The sequence below is a fragment of the Arachis ipaensis genome, chromosome B6, assembly GCF_059453495.1.
Source record: "Arachis ipaensis isolate K30076 ecotype BB chromosome B6, ASM5945349v1, whole genome shotgun sequence".
In the NCBI taxonomy this organism is placed as follows: Eukaryota; Viridiplantae; Streptophyta; class Magnoliopsida; order Fabales; family Fabaceae; genus Arachis; species Arachis ipaensis.
This window is the reverse complement of record NC_142441.1, coordinates 8,011,202-8,029,486: the sequence shown is the minus strand read 5'-3', so window position 1 is coordinate 8,029,486 and position 18,285 is coordinate 8,011,202. Positions and strand designations below refer to the sequence as shown.

The following is an 18,285-nucleotide window of genomic DNA, read 5'->3' as shown; positions in this document are numbered from 1 at the left end:
ATCTACTGCTTTCGGCTAATGCAGGAAAACAATCTTTATTAAGAATACATGCACTTCTCTACAGCTTTATACAAGTTCAAAGTTCAAACAAAACTCAACAGTGAGCCGGTTGCTAACTCACCAATATGAATCTAACTTAAGCATATAAATCAGTCACAATGAATTCTCACCAAAGCTATTTTGCAGTTTTTCATTCACACAGCATGTGATTTTCTAAGTAAGACAGATGACCAGTGAAAAAGCATATTGATAGTTTATCAGAATGGGACAGTTGATGACCAAAAATTATTAGAATTTTCATTAACATGATCATGACCATAAATATTGTACTTAACCAACAATTTCTGCTCAAGCGACCAAAGCAAAGGCCATACCACAATACCAAAAAGATTGTACGAAGAACCTACACCTATTCAATACATACAAAAATAAAGGCATTACCAAAATATCTATCCAAATATATACCAAGCATAAGTTTGTACGTTAAACCATCTTAAATATAACCTATAGACAAAATACTAAAACCCTATAGTGAAAACTTAATACCCTAAGCCAAACTTAATACCCTTAGCCAACAGTCAACTTCATATAATGGAACGCATAAGGCCAATCATCTGTGAATCTGTTAAACCCCAGAAGTGTGCATAAACATTAAGACTCTCAGCAAACTTCAAAATCACCCTCACCACCTCGTCATCACCGAACCCAAGCTGTGTGAGCTTCTCACCAACCTTAAACTTCTCGTTCACACCAACAATGGCATCAGCAATTAGTTGGGCATTCTTCCTTTGGTCAATCGAAGATTGCTGGATATGGTCAGCCATCCTCTCCAAAACGTCAGCTTGCTTTCTCTTCCTCCCATATCGCCTTGTGCTTCCTGCACTCGCACCAGCTTCAGAATGTGATGCTTGTCCTTGCATTGCTGGCCCTCCGTCTAATTCTGGTTGTGGAGACATGTCAGAGTCATCAAATCCAATTGTAGTGTCTACCATCTCTTCGTTAACATGTTCCTCCGCATTGAAGCCACTAACTGCTGCTACTCCCGTGGCTCTATCCCTGCCAAATATACCCTCTAGCCGGTGAAAAAGAGGAAAGGGCTTGCCAACACTGTAGAACTTCGTTGGATGTGCCTGTGAAAATATAAACCCGATTTAACAAACATTAATGAGGTTCCTGCTGTAAAACTAGTTACATTAATGAAGTTCCTAATAAAAGTGACAACGCCACAGCTACATTCTCAAATAATTGGTAGTTACTATCACAAACACAAATATTATTTTACTCTAAATCCCATTCAGAGTAGATCGGAAACAAATTTAAAAGTGACTCAAATTCAGTATAAACCGTATAGTTCTATACAAATCCTAAAAGAAAGATAATTAAATGGGACCAAATGCTTATATGATATCCTAAAAAGCATGAATCACACTCACCTTCAACCATGCATCAAGGACGTCTTTGCTGTCAACATCGACACATTGTTTCTCATGATTCCAGCCAAAACCACTGCATCCAAGCATGTCAGCGGCGTACTGATACTTCTCCTTCAACCGCTTGTGCTTATTCTTGCAGTGCTTCGCAGTCAGGGTACAACCAGGGAAGGCCTCCAGCATTTTCAGAGCCAGTTTCTTGAATGTTCCTAGTTTGAACTGCCCACAATCATCCCTCTAATCGTCTACCACAAACTCCTCCATGAAGCCAACAAAAGCATTAGTCTCTTCATCACTCCACATGCGTTTGTTCTCCATTTTTACCTACCAAAATTAAGATAATCAACCTTGTGCAAAATTCATTTCTGTGTACATGAATTAACTAAATTAAAATCAATTAACATAATGTAACAAAAAATAATAAAACAGCAAACAATAACACAAATAACTACAATTTATCCACAGCCTACAATTCACACCATAAGCAAGTACAAATATGTAAAACTGAACCACGAATAGTTAGTTGCCATTACAAACAAAGAGGTGCTATTACAATGTTTCTCGTCTCAACAAGTGATACAAATTAAAATTTAGCCATTACAACAATACTCAATTGATTACAATGTTCATTACGCTGCTCTTACAACACTACTCCATACGACTTGTACGCCACTCTTCATACATCTCAGTTGCTATGTTGTCACGCCAGTGAGTCCTCTTGTTCGTGTTTTCAATCACATCAATCATTCCATCCTGTGCTTCATCTCCATCAGGCATAAATTCATCCAATATGCTACCTTCCTCCTCCGGATCCATACCCATACTCTTTCGAATGAAATTTTGAAGCAAACAACAAGCAATAATTATTTGAGATTGTGTCTTTAGAGGGTAAAAGCTAGGGCTTCTTAAGATGGACCACCTCTTCTTCAGCAAACCAAAGCATCGCTCAATGATATTCCTGGTGGAAGAATGAACCCAATTAAAATATTCTTGGTAATTGCGCGGTGCATGTGCTCCTTGGGCCCACTCTCTAACATGATATCGAGTGCCTCTATATGGTGCTAGAAAACCCGAACCATTTGTGTAACCAGCATCAACTAAATAGTAATTACCTATAGACAAGTAATGTAAACAACATAAGCTTAACTATCGTGAATGCAAGCTATATGTATAGGCTTATATCTAAAGATGGCATAATTACCGTAGGGTATCTTAAGACTATTACAACGAGTTATTGCATCTCGAAGTACCTACGAATCAGATGTCGATCCCTCCCATCCACTGAGTACATAAACAAAACCCATCTCCCGATTACACACTCCTAAGATGTTCGTGCAGATTTTTCCCTTTCTTGTTCGGTATTTTGCCTTCTCAGACTCGGGGACTGTTACCTCTATATAAGTGCCATCTAATGCTCCCAAGTAACCCTATCATCCATAGAAAGTTATGATACTCAGATATAGAATCCTTCAGGCAAATATGAATCAGACACAACATCAAATAAGCTCTACCTTAGACCTTCTCCATGTGGGGTCAAGACAATCCTCTTCAACTGGTGTAGCCTTGGCAAACAAAATACTTTGAATACGTATTACAGCCTTCAAAACTTTATTAAAATACTTACTAACTGTCTCGCTGGACCTACAAAATCTAACCTGCAGACTACGATTTTTTTTGTGATGCGCTAAGATAATTAAGAAAGTCACAACCTGCTCCGGCAGGTTTACATGACCATCTTCATTAAGTCCTCCTTGAACTTCGAGCAACTCACACAAATTAGCAAAGACATTTGTGTTCATTCTCAACTCCCAAATACAATTCCTATCACCCTCACTAACAATATGCTCTAAAGTTTCACGTCTAATTCTACTATTCATTCTTCCGCCTAACGACAGTTGGCCACTAATTCTATCCCTAAAGTAAACAAATAGTGTAAGCACAAAGAACAACATCAAATCTTCATGCTTGGATCTCATCTCTTTATAAAAATACACGCATCACTTAATAATTTCCAACCGCTCCATTTCTTCCTAGCAAAGTCATTACATTAAAAAACGCATAAACATTCAAATTAATCTAACACTTCTTCATGCAAAATCTACTTTATCTTCTTACAACCAGAAACAAGAATAAAAAACTGGAATAAAAAGATAATTAACTCTATTTACTTCTCAATTTTAGTTAAGTTTCAACTGGAAATCAAAATAGGAAATACAATATAAACACAATAAAAAAGATAATATCGATTTTCCTCTCTCATTTCATAAACTGAAAGTGACTTTTTCAGGTACTTTAAGCAAATCAAAGTCTTTCAAAAGGCAAGAAAGAATATTCGGTAATTAAAATGTGAAGTGGTTCACACTTGACACAAACAACTATGCTGTCATTATCACCTAAGCCGTATCAAGCATATTTATATGATATCATGTACATTCAACAATTTCACTTACCAGTTTAGAGAACAAACATTCTTCCCCTCAAATAGATATGTTAATAATTGTAGCCTACCTAACAATAGTTCTAATACATAAACCAGAATGTTGTTATAAAGCTGCACTAATCCAAGTATTACAAACCAAACAAAGACATCGAAACTTATTAAAATGGCCAAACTTAATCGCTGACCCTGCTATCAAACTGACCAAACTTAAAAATTGATCCCAGATTGTTCAGTAATTAGTTCTTACGAGACAAAAAAAGGAGGTAAACATCATAAACTCATGTTATTATAAAGCTGAAATAAATAGGTTAGTTAGCTTGGCTTTCGTTCTCATCAAAGAAACTTTCACAAATTAGGGCATGACGGAAAATATGAAAGGAACAAATCCACGGATTAGGGCATGGCGGAAAAGATGAAAGGAATCAGTAAATTAAACAACTTTTATATATAACTAACCTGGGTCAGAGCAGTTAGGACGAGGAGTTGATGGTTGACGTCGACAGTAACCGGGGAGAGGCGGTAGCTTCGTTCTTTGACTTTCCTGTGAAGGTGAAAGAGGGGAGATGAGAAGATGGGGACCACGAAGATGAACTTGCAAGCGGCAAACCACTTACCTAGCGGTGGCGAGGCCAGCGGTGTGGTGAGGCAGCGGCTGTTCTTCAGATGGTGCTTCAAAGGCTACAGGGGCTGTTCTGAAGAAGAATAAGAAGATGAGGTCACGAGGGTTGATCAAGAAGCCCTGATTTACAAAGGATAATTTTGGAATTAATGAATTAGAATGGGGGTAATTTAGGTACAAATTATAATTGAAATTTCTGTCCCCGTCTTTAAAATTTTCTATCTCTAGTGTCCTTACTTTTTGGAGGTACTGAAATACTGAAATTTGGAAGATAGAGATAGAAATTTAAGTTCCAATCTCTAGCTCAACAAACATAATACTGAGTTTCTGTCTTTCAGTCTCAGTTCTAGTCTCTACAAACAAACGCTACCTAACTTACTGAACCCCCTACATATTAGGTGAAGAATTAGTTTCAAAGCAATAGATAGAGTTGTAGCTCTCAAATCAAACAGTGGAATAGAAGCATCTCATTCGTTCTTGCTTTTTATTTTTAGCCTACAGTTTTGCCCAAAAAAAAGCAAAGAAAGGGAAAGGTGGATTAGAATTTCGAAGTGGCAATAATAATACATACCTACCCTCTTTGACCAACAAAGAATCAGGATTTAAAAGTATTTTATTTTTGAGAAAAATCAAAATTTTGAGAAAATGCCATGTAAGCGCTAACTCTTCCAAGTTTACTAGTATAGAAAGATATGGATTATTATTAGTTTTTTTGGTGTGCCACTTGTCATGAATGCAGACATACCACTTGTCGATCATTGGAGCTGAACACTTGTCAAACAATAAACCTACTACTACTCTTCTATTATATATTAATAGATTATAAAATAATTAATCTAAAAAATATATATAAATGCTTATTTGGACCTCATTAAATCGATAAAAAACATTTAATGAGAAAAGATGTTTTTTTTATTTTCACAAGAAATACTCTTTCTCGAAATATGGACAAATGGGAGTTTAACTCCTAAAGAAGCGCTTTATGAAGCCTCCTGTAATTTGATTGACCTATTTATTCCTTTTTTACATGCGGGAGAAGAAAACTTGATCATACCTTGGATTTTGAAATATAAGAGAATCTCTCATAGAATAGAATAGGCTATGTCATCATAGAATTCAAGGAACTATTCCTCTTGGATGAAATGCTAAAGGAATACCCAGAACTACGTTCACAAAATCTTCGTACCAAAATATACAAAGAAACCATCCAATAGTATGTTTGGCAAATTTTTAATATTAAAAATAAAAATACTAGAAAAATTTAAAAAATATCTTTTTTGAGAATCCATAATTTATATATTTTTTTAAAATATCTTTTTTTTTTAAAAAAAGATATTTTTCACATAATAAACGAATAAAAAAGTACTTTTTTCTCATTTTATCCAAACATAATTGATAGATAAAAATATCTTTTTATATGAGATATCCAAACATAAAATTACTTTTACTTTTGTAAAAGATCTTTTAAAAAAATATCATTTAAAAAAAAATCTTTTTCGAAAATGCTACCCAAACAAACCTTAAGACTAATATACTAATACTAATATTATACAATCCAAACAAAATTCACGACTTCTAATTGAGTATGAAAAGATTATGTCATTTAAGTTATAGTTCGTTGGCAAACTTTAGTTATGTTAAATTATTTAGATTATTTAGATTCTACCTTTCTCTCTTTTTTTTTTCTTTTTTATTTAAAAGCCACTAACCACTCTTCCTCTCCCCTTGTCGGTCTGCTAGGGCACAATCTAAAACTCCAGTAGCCACAACGAGTGTAGTGCACAACTCCATTATTTTTTAACTAAAATCGTGTTTCCCCAATGCCACAGTGCAGAACATTGCCGCCTTAGTGCTGTTGTTCCAACATTTCTGAAATATGGAAGAAACAGGGCATGAAATTGAAGAGAAAAATATAAGAACAAGATCAAATGCAATAGAAGAGGGAAGAAGTCTTGGAATACGAAGAAGAAGACATAGAGGAAGGTGTAGAAAAATGCAATCACAGCCTAGTAGGAAAGCTGGTGACAGACAAAAACATCAACCCAACATGGGTCCAAACGGCTATGTTCAACATTTGGAGAAGGCCAGAGGGCTTTAAGATGGTAGAGATCAGGCCAAAACTTTTTCAGTTTTTCTTTCATAAGGAAATAGACATGAGAAGAGTTCTGAAAGGAAACCTATAGATGTTTTGAAACTCATGGCTACTGATCAGGAAATGGAAAAGAGGAGTAAACCCAATAGAAATGAATTTTTCTAGAATAGAAATTAAACTTCAAATATGAAACATGCCAGAGCATTGCAAGATAACAACTTTAGGAAGAAAAATCGCTGCTAGGGTAGGAAAAATTATGGAATGCAATGTATTCTCAACGGGTCCAGGAAGAAAAAACTTTCTTAAAGCATCAGTAATGATAAAAATAGAGGATCTATTGAAAGAAGGCTTAAACATCGGGAGTAAGCGAGATGGTTTAACAAAGGTGGAGTTCAAATATGAAAGGCTGCCCACATTTTGCTACTTTTGTGGTAGGATCAGACATGATGTAGCAAACTGTGAGATAGCAGAAGTAGAAGAAGAGCACATCAGTAGTTCAAAAAAGGTCTAGGAGCCTGGCTAAGAGCAGATATAATAGGCAATAAGGTGGAGCAATCAGTAGAACAAGAGAAGCCAACCAAAATGGAAGACAAAGAAATTGAGAAAGGAACGTAACAAGGAAAGGGGGAGGTGTTGGAAAAAATGGCAAGTTAACTATGAAGGAAAAGAGCCAGCAATGCATAGAATACAAGGAAGGAAGCAAAGTTTCAAACAGGGAGAAAGCGCCACATCAAACAACAGAGGCTGAAACCATTACCATCGAAGAGACGAATAGAGAGGCTACAGATCAAGGGGAAGAAGACGGAGGAAAAGAAAAGAAAGTAGATAAGGAAATAAAAGAATAGAAGAAGGACAAAGAGAAAATAGAGGAAGAGAAAGAATCTCAACTTCAGAAAAATCAAAAGAAATGGAAGAGGATGGCAAGAGAAGCACCACTAAGAATGACATGCCAGGAAGCTAAAGTGCTAGAAAAAAATAAAAAGAGAAAGGAAGAAGACACAGAAATAGAGGATAAGGAGATGGGAGGCAGCAGCAAACACTACCAAGTAAGGAGCAAAAATGCACAGGCAGAGGCTGCAAGGCAGCCCTGCCAAATCCCATGAAGATAATTAGTTGGAACTGCCGTGGGCTTGGGAATCCATGGGCAGTGAGAGCTTTGAACAAGCTCTTGAAACAGCAAGCTCCCAACCTCATTTTCTTAATGGAGACGAGGAGAAAGATTGACAAAATAAATCGTATTAGAAATAGAGTAGGAATGGAAAACATTGTGGGGATTGACTGTGAAGGGGAAGGAAGAAGTAGAGCGGGAGGTTTAGCTGTCATGTGGGATAGCTCTTTTGTTTGGAAGTATCATCTATGTCTTTGAATCATATAAACATGAGGGTAAAAGTAGTAGAAGCTGGACAACAGTGGAGGATCACGGGGTTCTATGGGAATCCGGATGCAGCTAACAAGCAAAAATCATGGGATCTCTTGAGCTCGCTTGGTCAATCTCAAAATATGCCATGGTTGGTGTTTGGAGATTTTAACTAAATCCTGGAACAGAAAGAGAAGACAGGGGGATTGCCAGTTACTTATAGCCAAATGAAAAGCTTTCAAGAAGCACTACAAATGAATCAGCTGCTAGACTTGGAATTTGTGGGATACCCTTTTACATGGGCAAACAAGCAACCGGGAGACATGAACATTCAAGAGAGACTCAACAGGGCAATTGCAATAATTGACTGGAAGGAAGCTTTTCCAGAGACAATTGTAAAACACTTACAGAGGTATAGATCAGATCATTGTCCACTCTTAATTGATGTAACAGGTCAAGAGAACAAAAGAATGAGAAAGAGGCCAAATATCTTCAAATTTGAAGAAATGTGGCTTCAAAACCAAGAGTGTAAAGAAGTAATATCCAAGAGCTGGTCGGGTAGTGCAGAACTTTTAAAATGGAAGCTGGAAAATTGTGGAAGAAAGCTGCAACAAGGGAAAATAGAATTTTGGACAACTACTAAAGAAGATCAAAGAGAAGAAAGATTCTGTAGATCATCTCACAACCCTCCTACAATCTGAATCGACCATTACGAGACTAAAAGAGACATAAAGAGAGTTAGATGATTTGTTGTACCAAGAAGGGATTAAGTGGGCACAAAGATCTAGAGCAATGTGGCTTAAAGCAGGGGACAAAAATACTAAATATTTTCCTTAGAAAGCATCATAAAGGAACAAAAGAAACTGTATAGAGAGGATTACTGATGATGCAGGAATTCTTTTTGAAGATGAGGAGAAAATAGAGGAAATTATAGTGAACTTTTATGAGGAATTGTTCAAGACCGAAGGGACGATGGAGGAAGAACAAGTGGCTGTAGTGGTGGGAGGCAGAGTCTCGCAGGAGGCTTTTAATATTTTGAAGGAGGGCTTCACACAAGAGGAGGTCAGAATAGCTTTAAAGCACATGCACCCAACTAAAGCTCTCGGACTGGATGGGATGCCGGCACTCTTCTACCAAAGGATGTGGGATATTGTGGGAGAGGAAACTTCCAAGTGGATCCTTAACTGTCTAAATGGGGAGGGAGACTTTGAAGAGATGAACAATACTTTTTTGTGTCTAATCCTCAAAACAAAGACCCCAAAGCACACTAGAGAGTATAGGCCGATATCTCTTTGCAATGTGATTTTCAAGCTAGCGACGAAGGTCATTGCAAACAGACTAAAGCAAATTCTACCGGGGATTGTGGGAGAGTACCAAAGTGCCTTTATTCCGGGTAGATTAATTACGGACAAGGGATTGGTGGCTTTTGATATATTCCACTATATGAGGAAAAAGGTAAACGGAGCAAAGGGTTTTGTGGGCATAAAGTTAAATATGGCTAAGGTATATGATCGGATCGAATGGAGTTTTCTCTTGGCAGTTATCAAGTCTATGGGATCCCCACAAAAGTGGGTGAAACTAATCCAAAAATGCATCAGCTCAGTGTCTTTCTCAGTACTTATTAATGGTTGTCCCTCCAAGAGTTTCAAACCCACTAGAGGCATAAGGCAAAGGGATCTACTTTTCCCATACCTGTTTATATTATGTGCGGAGGTGTTCTTGGGTCTCCTTATCAAGGCTCAGGAAAGGCAAGCGATTCAGGTAATAAAGATAGCTAGGAATGCACCCGAAATATCATACCTTTTTTTTTTTTGCAGATGACAACATTCTCTTCATAAGAGAAGCTGATTAAGACATCACTAAAGTGAAGGAAATCCTACAAGCATACCAATTAGCTTCAGGCCAAAGAATCAATTTCGATAAATTGAAAATCTCTTTTAGCCGAAACGTGCCTCCTCTCAGACAAATGCTTATCCAAGAATGGTTACAGATTAAGGCAGTGGAGAATCATTCAAAGTACTTGGGGATTCCAATTTTTGTGGGAAGATCTAAGAAACAAATCTTTGATTTTGTCCAAGATAGAGTTTGGAAGAAACTGAAGGGATGGAAGGAGAATAGCCTTTCCAAGGTGGGGAAAGAAGTTCTTATAAAATCAGTCACTCAAACAATCCCCTCATACATTATGGGATGCTTTCAAATGCCTAAAATCTTATGTCAACATATAGAGAGCATGATTAGTAAATTCTACTAGGGGAGAAAAAATGGAGAAAGAAAGGTGCATTGGGTTAGATGGTCAAATTTATATATTTTGAAAAGTCCTATTTTGAATCAATTTCAATTTATATATTTATTTATGGTTTTAATTTCAGAAATTATTTTTATTGAAAATAATTAAAGGCAATTAATTGGATTTGAAATAAATTAAGGTTTTTATCCAAACCCTACACCTATGGATTATTTTTCTACTTATGATTTAAAGTTCTGAAAATTTGAAAAATAATGAGGTTTGGCTATTTAAATTAGAATTTTGTCTAATTTTATAATTATTGAATTATTTTCTATATTTAAATTATAAAATTGGTAGTTATGAAATAATAAGAATTTTATATGATTTGATTTTAGATAATTTAATTTATATCATTTAATACATTAGTTAAAGATAAAGAAAAAAATTAATTATATTACCATGAATTTTCAATTAGAGTAATTTATTGAGAATTAATTAGTGTTTTTATGCCACAAATAATATTTTAAAGTAACTTTAGAGATTAAATTAGTTTTTCAAATATTAATACTTTATGCTTTAATTATATTAAAATTATTTTACTCAAATCAAACCCAAAATTCCCAATTCCATATACAAACCCTAACCCTAATTAACACACATCTTTTCTCTATTCCAAATGAACCCTAGCCGACACTTATTTTCTTTCATTCAGTAAACATATCAGAAAAGAAAAAAAAAGAGAGAAAGAAAGAAAGAAAGAAAGAAGCAGAAGAATGAAGAAAAGAAAAAAGGGAAGAGGGGAAGGGGACCGCCGAGGAGAAGGAGAGGAAGAGGAAGGGAAGCTACTCGCGCCCTGCCCCCGCGCCAGTTCCCCGCCGCGCCGCCGTCGAGCCCACTGAGCAGAAGCCCATCGCCGCGCACCACCGCCACGTCGCCGATGAAGAGGAGAGAGCGAGCAGCGCCGAGGAGGCTTTGAAGATCCGCTGCTGTCCAGCCCGTGCCGTCCTCACCGTCGCCGTCGCGAGTCAGATCTGAGGCGAGAGAGCAGGCCGCGAAGGAGGAGGAAACCGCGCCGTCTGTTGAAAGTATTCGTGTCGCCGCTGCCGTTGGACGAAGGAGAGAGGAAAAGATGCGATGTACATAGCAGCTCACTGCCGTGCTTCGTCTCCGCCGCTGCCATGGACGCCGGTGAGTTGCACGGTGTTATCGGGGTATGACGAGGAAGACCCGTAGATTGGGGTTTTCCAAAATCAAGGTTTGGAGTTTGGTGAAGATTGGTTCAGTAGTTGGATTTTTGGCGTTACTGTTCTGCCACCGCCGTTGTTGTAGCCGTGCCTCTATTGCCGGAAAACGGCGCCGTTGTTGCCGGAGAACCACCGTTGAAGCCGTTACTGTTCTAGTGAGCCTTACCCTTGTTTCTGATCTCCTTTTGTACGCTTAAGTTGTTCTGTTGCTGCTGTGAGGGAGTGTTTATGTTGAATGAAATCGTTATTGTGTTATTCAGCTGCCGCCGCCACTAGAGGTAGCTACTGGAGCTGCCGCTGAAACCCCTGTCTTCTTGGTAAGCACTTTGTTTCCGAAACTTCTTAAAATCAGTGTTCTATTGTAATCTGTTGGAGATTCTGGGATGTTGGTACTGTAGGTTTGGGTTCCGGTATTTGCGCATCAAAATTAAGGTTGTTACAGAACCATCAGAGCTTCCGACCGCTATTAGAGCTACTGTCTGGTCAATTTGGAAGCTGCTACTGTGTCGTTCTATTCTGTTTATTGTGGTGAGATTATTCGGTTCCGTTCTTGTTTATCGCAATATTCTATTATCAAATATGTTCTAATATCGCTCAATATCCATTCCGCGTTAATTCTAAATTATGTCAGATATGTGGTTGTTGCTATGATCCCTGCGGTTCCTTGAGAATTTCTACGGTTGCTGCCAATTAACATAAGAATAAGGATTTAATGGGTTTAATTAGGCAACTTGCGACTAATCGAGGTATGGGTTTTTCTTAAAATCTACTTTATATTACAGAGTTGTTATGAATAGATATTAATGTGAGAAACATATGTCTGTGATTATGATTGTCTTATAAATGTGGTTGTTTGCTGGGCTGAATGATTGGCTGCTTGATTGCTTGAGTAGTTTGTGATTGCTGAAAAGAAATTAGTTTGAAAAGTTTAGTTGATTATTATGAAAAATGACTTTCTTGATTTTGAAGCTATTTTTGATAATGTGAACGAATCGTCTTTGGAAATGATTTGGAATATGAAACTGAATTGATTTTAGAAACGGTTTAATTTTGAGTTAGTCTAACTTTATAAATGATTAAGTATTTGAGCTGGTTTGGTTTTAAAAAGAGATTTATTATTGGCATTGATTCGCTTTGAAAATAAATTGATATTGGAGTTGGTTGAATTTTGGAAGATGATTGAGATTTGAAAATAGTTGAGAAAATGTTTGAGAAATGTTTGGATGGGACCCGAAAAGGGTGGCAGAATCCGAGTTTTAGAGGAGATGCTGCCGGAATTTTATAAAATTGGAAGTTTTGTTTGAAGTAATTGTTTAAAAAGATTTAGTTCTTAAACATTATATGTTTAAGATTGATTTATTTAGAAAAAAAAGAATTATGTTTTGGATTGAGATTGTTGATTAACGGAAAGAAGGATGATGATGATGGATTTGAAATATGATTTTAATGAATTTGGAAATGGGATATGGATTGACGAATGATGATGATATTGATGAATGTGAATGAATTATTTATGTGGCTTATGAATTTGAAATATCTGAGATACGAGGTTCCCTGGATTAAGTGTCGTGGCTTGCCACCTCGTGTACCAGGTTGAAAACTCGATACTCTGTTGACCCTACGACGTAAGTGTGACCGGGCACTATATAAATTCCCGGGAATGTTACCCCCATTGAGCAATATTGATTATTTGAGAAAAAGCTACACATAGACTCTTAGGGATGCACGTCGGGGGACGGTCTAAGGACAATTCAGACTTGTCGGGTTGGCTGGATAACCGACAGATGAGCCTCATCAGCCATAGGACAGGCATGCATCATATGCATTTGTATGCTTTGCTTGGGTTTGAACTTGTTTTGGTTTGCCTAATTGCTAAACTGTTCTTAACTGCTACTTGAACTATTTGCTGTAACTGCTACCTACTTGTGCTTTCCTTGTCTGTCTTGCCTGTGTTTGTCCTGGCGTGCTACACTTGAGAATGAACTTTGGTGCTGAATTAATGACTGTGTTGTTTGATTGCATGGTTGGTTTCTGATTGAGATTTTCTTATAAGAAAGGAAAGATTTTGGACTTCTAAAAGATTAAACATTGTTTCTTTGAAAGAGTTTTGAACGATTTCCTATTGGTTTTAAAGGATTCATAAGGCAATGATAATCACTGAGCTTGAAAACAGTTTTCTTACTAAATATCTTCTTATGACAACTTTGAAACTCCGTGGTGAGACCGTGTGGTTAGGTTCTCACCCCCCTACAGCTTTACCTTTTCAGGAACCAGATGAAGAGGCATTAAGAAGAGTTATACTGGGTCTGACTTATATGCTGCTGTGTTAATTAGATTATTTTCTTCCCTCGTCTTTGTCATTACAAATTTGTAAGAGGGATAGGGATTGTATGTTCTATATGTATATTATATTATGAGATATTATGTAAGGAGTCTTGTATATAAATCTATGTCTACTTGCATTTTTCTTAAGATAAAGTGTTTATTTCCAGTTTAAAAAGAAATCAGCGAATACAGTGTCGAGTCAGGCTCCTATTTTAGTATTTAGTATGTAAAGCAGTCGTAATACTTCTTGCTATCAGAGTGGCGCAGCCCGAAGCGTGACTTCTGATAGTGAGGGTGTTACAATGGCGACCTCCCCACACTTATATAATAGCATCGTCCTCGATGCTCAATCAGGCTGGGTGTGAAGAAGTGGCATCTTCGGAAGGGTGTTCTGCTGGTGTCTCTATAGTGGCCTGAGGTGCTGCAGTCTGTGTGAGTGTCTGGGGATCTGCGTGCTGAAGCGGAGGCTTTGTCTGTAAAGGGACCTGTGGATCAGCCGGCTGGATCTGTTGGGGCTCCTCATGATGTGGCGCAGCCTGCTCGGGTTCTGCCTGCTCAGCCGCTGCTCGTGCATCCTCCTCCTGGTCATCTGCCTCCTCCTCAGATGGCTCTGATGGTGTGTCAGGCTCGGAGGGGATGTTATCGTGGCCTGACCGGATCATCAACTTCAAATGCTCATAGCGTCGCTTGCTGCGACGCTCAGACCTCTCATATCGCCGCTGGTTGCGGTGCTCCATTTGGTCTAGCCGCTCAATGAGGTGGTGCACTATGTGGTAAATGGGCTCGGAAGCAGGTGAAGGTGCTGTGGTGGTGGCTGGTGCGGCAGGTGCTGAAGGAGCAGCAGAAGATGTAGCTGCATCAGTGGAGGCAGTGAGAAAGGGCGGTCTGTAGCCCAAAGCCATAAACTTTCTACCATGTGGGATGATCTTCTTGCAGTCGGCGGCTGGTGGCTTCTCATCTGCAAGCTCCCAGGGTACCTCAGCTCGGCGGCCCATCTGAGTAATCAAATAGGGGAAGGGCAGAGTGCCTTGGACATGAACCCTGGACATGGAATACCGGATAAATCTGGGAAGGTACAGATCCTTGCCCTCCATCACGCACCAGATAAGAGTGATCATGGCAGCTGGCACCTCAGTCTCGTGAGTGCTCGGCATCACATAATTGCTTAGGATTTGTTGCCATAGCCGAGCCTCATCGTTCAGGTAGATGATTTTGATGCCTTTTGGGGTTACTGTTGACTTACCCATAACCCATGGGACAGCAGGGTCAATAGCTATGGTGCGCTTCACTGCTTCCCAATCAAACCTCATAAATCTCATATCTTCTTCAGCCTGCTGATAACCATCTGACTGATCGGATTTAGGCATAAAATGGAGGATCTCTTCAATCGCCTCCTCAGTAACTAGAATCTGTTTGCCTCTGAGCTGCACTGCATCTAGGGTCGTTTTAAAATAGTTGCAGTAAAATTCCCTGACCCAGGATGCATTTACCTCAGTCAAGTTCCTCTCCAGAAAGAACCAGCCTCTCTGTTTGATCTGGTCTGTGGTGTACTATAGTAATTCGGCTGGAATTCGGAGGGTCTTTTCTAGATATAGGTTCCATGAAGTTGCAAAGACTGGATACTTCAGTTCACAGTATCGATTTGTAAATTTGACTGGGTCGGTTGCAGGCACTAACTGATCAGCTTTTTCCTGCGGAGTAAAATTCTTCTCCCGCCAGGAATTATCATGCAGTATATCCAGGATAGCCATAGAGGACTTTCCTCTTTTTCTTTTGCCCATGCTTGCTTTAGCTTTTCCTTTGCCTTTTGGGTTAGACATCCTGAAAGACAGAGGTTCCAGGATACAGTTTATTAAACTAAAGCAGGAAAACAGGTAAGCAAATAGTATTGTAGTAATATAAGCATAAATGGGCAAAAGAGGAATAAAATAGCAATATAAGCATGAAGTGAGTTAGATAGATGTAGAATTTTGGACTGTATGCAAGCTAAAAGTCAACGAATTGAAATAAAAATCACAATCCAAGATCTATGATATGCGGAATGCTTGTTGATCAGGAACAACAATAATCATGCCATGAATTGGGTTGAAAGTAGTTAGTGGAAAACTAAGAGAGAAGTTAGAAAGTTAATGCAGTTAAGAGTTAAAGAGTGGAGTTAAAGTGAGTAACATGGAATTGTAGCTCCTAATTAGCAAAAATTGCACAAAATTGAAGAACCAGCAACTCACATTCAAGCAGAGAATGCAGATTATTGATGATGAATCATATAAATAAAAGAAGTGCAAAATGAATAAAATCATCAATAATGCGATTTAACGAAGAAGGGAACCAGAAGGAGTAGGAATGCTAGCCCATTCATCCATGAATTGGCTTGGTTGAAACCAATTAGTGCAGAATTCAAAAGTACCAAAGCCAATTTATAAATGGGAGTTGAGTGAAACAATTTGCAAAAAAATCGGGCAGCATTCCGGCTAAAAGCTGGACGTTCCCGGGTAATAAACAGCAGCAGAAATTCAGTTCATATGATGTGAAAGTAGTACATAAAAGAGGAGTAATTAGCAAGTCACATGAATTCAAAAGAAACAAACTCAATCTTCAGCAAGAAACGCAATATAGGTTGAATAATGTTAAAACAGTAGTAAACAATAATGAACAGCATATTAGCAGCATCAACAGCACAGCAATTTCAAAATTGCAAAACAGATAAATCAAGCAGCAAGAATGGAGTAATTATCATACCTAAATCCACTAACCACATTCTAGCTACCTAACCACCTAAAATTCACTACGAACATGCATCTCTAACTATCCTGATTTGAACAGAATTGAAAAAAAATGCAAACTAACTAACTGTAGCGGCAAAGGAAACGGAGTGCAGTGGAACCTGGTGTGCGCAGTGACAGAAATTGTTAGTGCAGAATTCAAAAGTACCAAAGCCAATTTATAAATGGGAGTTGAGTGAAACAATTTGCAAAAAAATTGGGCAGCATTCCGGCTAAAAGCTGGACGTTCCCGGGTAATAAATAGCAACAGAAATTCAGTTCATATGACGTGAAAGTAGTACATAAAAGAGGAGTAATTAGCAAGTCACATGAATTCAAAAGAAACAAACTCAATCTTCAGCAAGAAATGCAATATAGGTTGAATAATGTTAAAACAGCAGTAAACAATAATGAACAGCATATTAGCAGCATCAACAGCACAGCAATTTCAAAATTGCAAAACAGATAAATTAAGCAGCTAGAACGGAGTAATTATCATACCTAAATCCACTAACCACATCCTAGCTACCTAACCACCTAAAATCCACTACGAACATGCATCTCTAACTATCCTGATTTAAACAGAATTGAAAAAAATGCAAACTAACTAACTGTAGCGGTAAAGGAATCGGAGTGCAGTGGAACCTGGTGTGCGCAGTGACAGAAATTGAACGAAGAGAGAGGGTGGTGGTGTGGTGGCGCTGGTGGAGGCACGGCGGCGTTGGGAGTCCCGCGGTGGTGGCAGGGGGTGTAAGAGGGAGGGGAAGAGAAGGGAGGAAAGAGGGAGAAGGGGAAGGGGGTGGTACGGCGGCAGGGCTCGTCGACAGTGGCGGGCTGGGTTGGCAACGGGGCAGGGGGCAGTGGTGGTGCGAGAGGGGGAAGGAGAAGGAGAAAAGAGGAAGAGAAGGGGGAAAGATAGGGTGAGGGCGGTGCGGCGGCGGTGGCAGTGGGAGGTTGGAGGGAGAAGAGAGAGATGGAGGTGGAACGTTGGGGAAGGGGGAAAAGGTGACGCTGGGGTTAGGGTTTCCGCGTCAGGGGGGTTAAGTGATTTCAAATCCACGCGGACGCGTGGGTCACGCGAGAGCGTGGCTGAGGCGGAAGTGCAACGACGCAAAAGCGTCATTAACGCGAACGCGTGAAGAAGGGATAAGGAAAATGACGCATACGTGTGGAGCACGCGTACGCGTCGATTAGAATTGTGCTAAACGCACAAATCCAACGTCGTTTTGGCGCAACTCTCTGTTTCAATTAAAGGGGACAAAGATTTTGATGCGTGGGCGACGCGTAGTGTGTGTAAGTGAAAATGACGCGTACGCGTCATCGACGCGCACGCGTGGCCCAAATTGTGCCTAACGCATACCAGCCGCACAATTCCAGCTCAACTTTCTAGGTGTTGGATTGATACGCCGATTTGGAATCGACGCCCACGCGTGGCCCATGCGCACGCGTGGTGTGAATTTTTTTTTTGAATATGCAGAATGCAAGATGCAGATACTGATGTGGATGTTATGAATGATTCTGGGGAAAATAAGATAAAATAAAGTAAGATGAAACTAAAAACAAACAAAACGAAATAAAATTAAAATTAAAAAAAGGAACGATCATACCGTGGTGGGTTGTCTCCCACCTAGCACTTTTAGTTAAAGTCCTTAAGTTGGACATTTGTTGAGCTCCCTGTTATGGTGGCTTGTGCTTGAACTCATCCAGAAATCTCTACCAACGTTTGCAATTCCAATAGCCTCCGAGGTCCCATACTAGGCACGTAAAGCCTTTGAGCAAGTTAAAGCAG

At 38.9% G+C, this 18,285-nt stretch overlaps 2 protein-coding genes across 2 annotated transcripts; one reads left to right on the top strand and one right to left on the bottom strand.

The window, feature by feature from the left end:
• Positions 1–584: 584 nt before the first annotated feature.
• LOC148554532 (uncharacterized) lies at positions 585–1,520 on the bottom strand. The gene is made up of 2 exons (XM_088489773.1): positions 1,434–1,520; positions 585–1,130 (listed from the first exon to the last, which is right to left on the bottom strand). Exons 1-2 carry the CDS (start codon positions 1,518–1,520, stop codon positions 585–587), a joined length of 633 nt encoding a protein of 210 aa, XP_088345899.1.
• A 6,645-nt stretch (positions 1,521–8,165) lies between these two features.
• On the top strand, positions 8,166–8,639 carry LOC107646345 (uncharacterized). Its single transcript, XM_016350534.1, has one exon. It carries the CDS (start codon positions 8,166–8,168, stop codon positions 8,637–8,639), a length of 474 nt encoding a protein of 157 aa, XP_016206020.1.
• Positions 8,640–18,285: the final 9,646 nt, after the last annotated feature.

What these genes read in the sequence shown, in the direction of transcription:
- LOC148554532 (XM_088489773.1), bottom strand. Translation starts at nt 1,520, where the DNA reads ATGCTTGGATGCAGTGGTTTTGGCTGGAATCATGAGAAACAATGTGTC. An exon ending in TCCTTGATGCATGGTTGAAG is followed by an intron (nt 1,131 to 1,433) that starts GTGAGTGTGATT and finishes ATATTTTCACAG; the next exon opens with GCACATCCAACGAAGTTCTA.
- LOC107646345 (XM_016350534.1), top strand. Translation starts at nt 8,166, where the DNA reads ATGAAAAGCTTTCAAGAAGCACTACAAATGAATCAGCTGCTAGACTTG.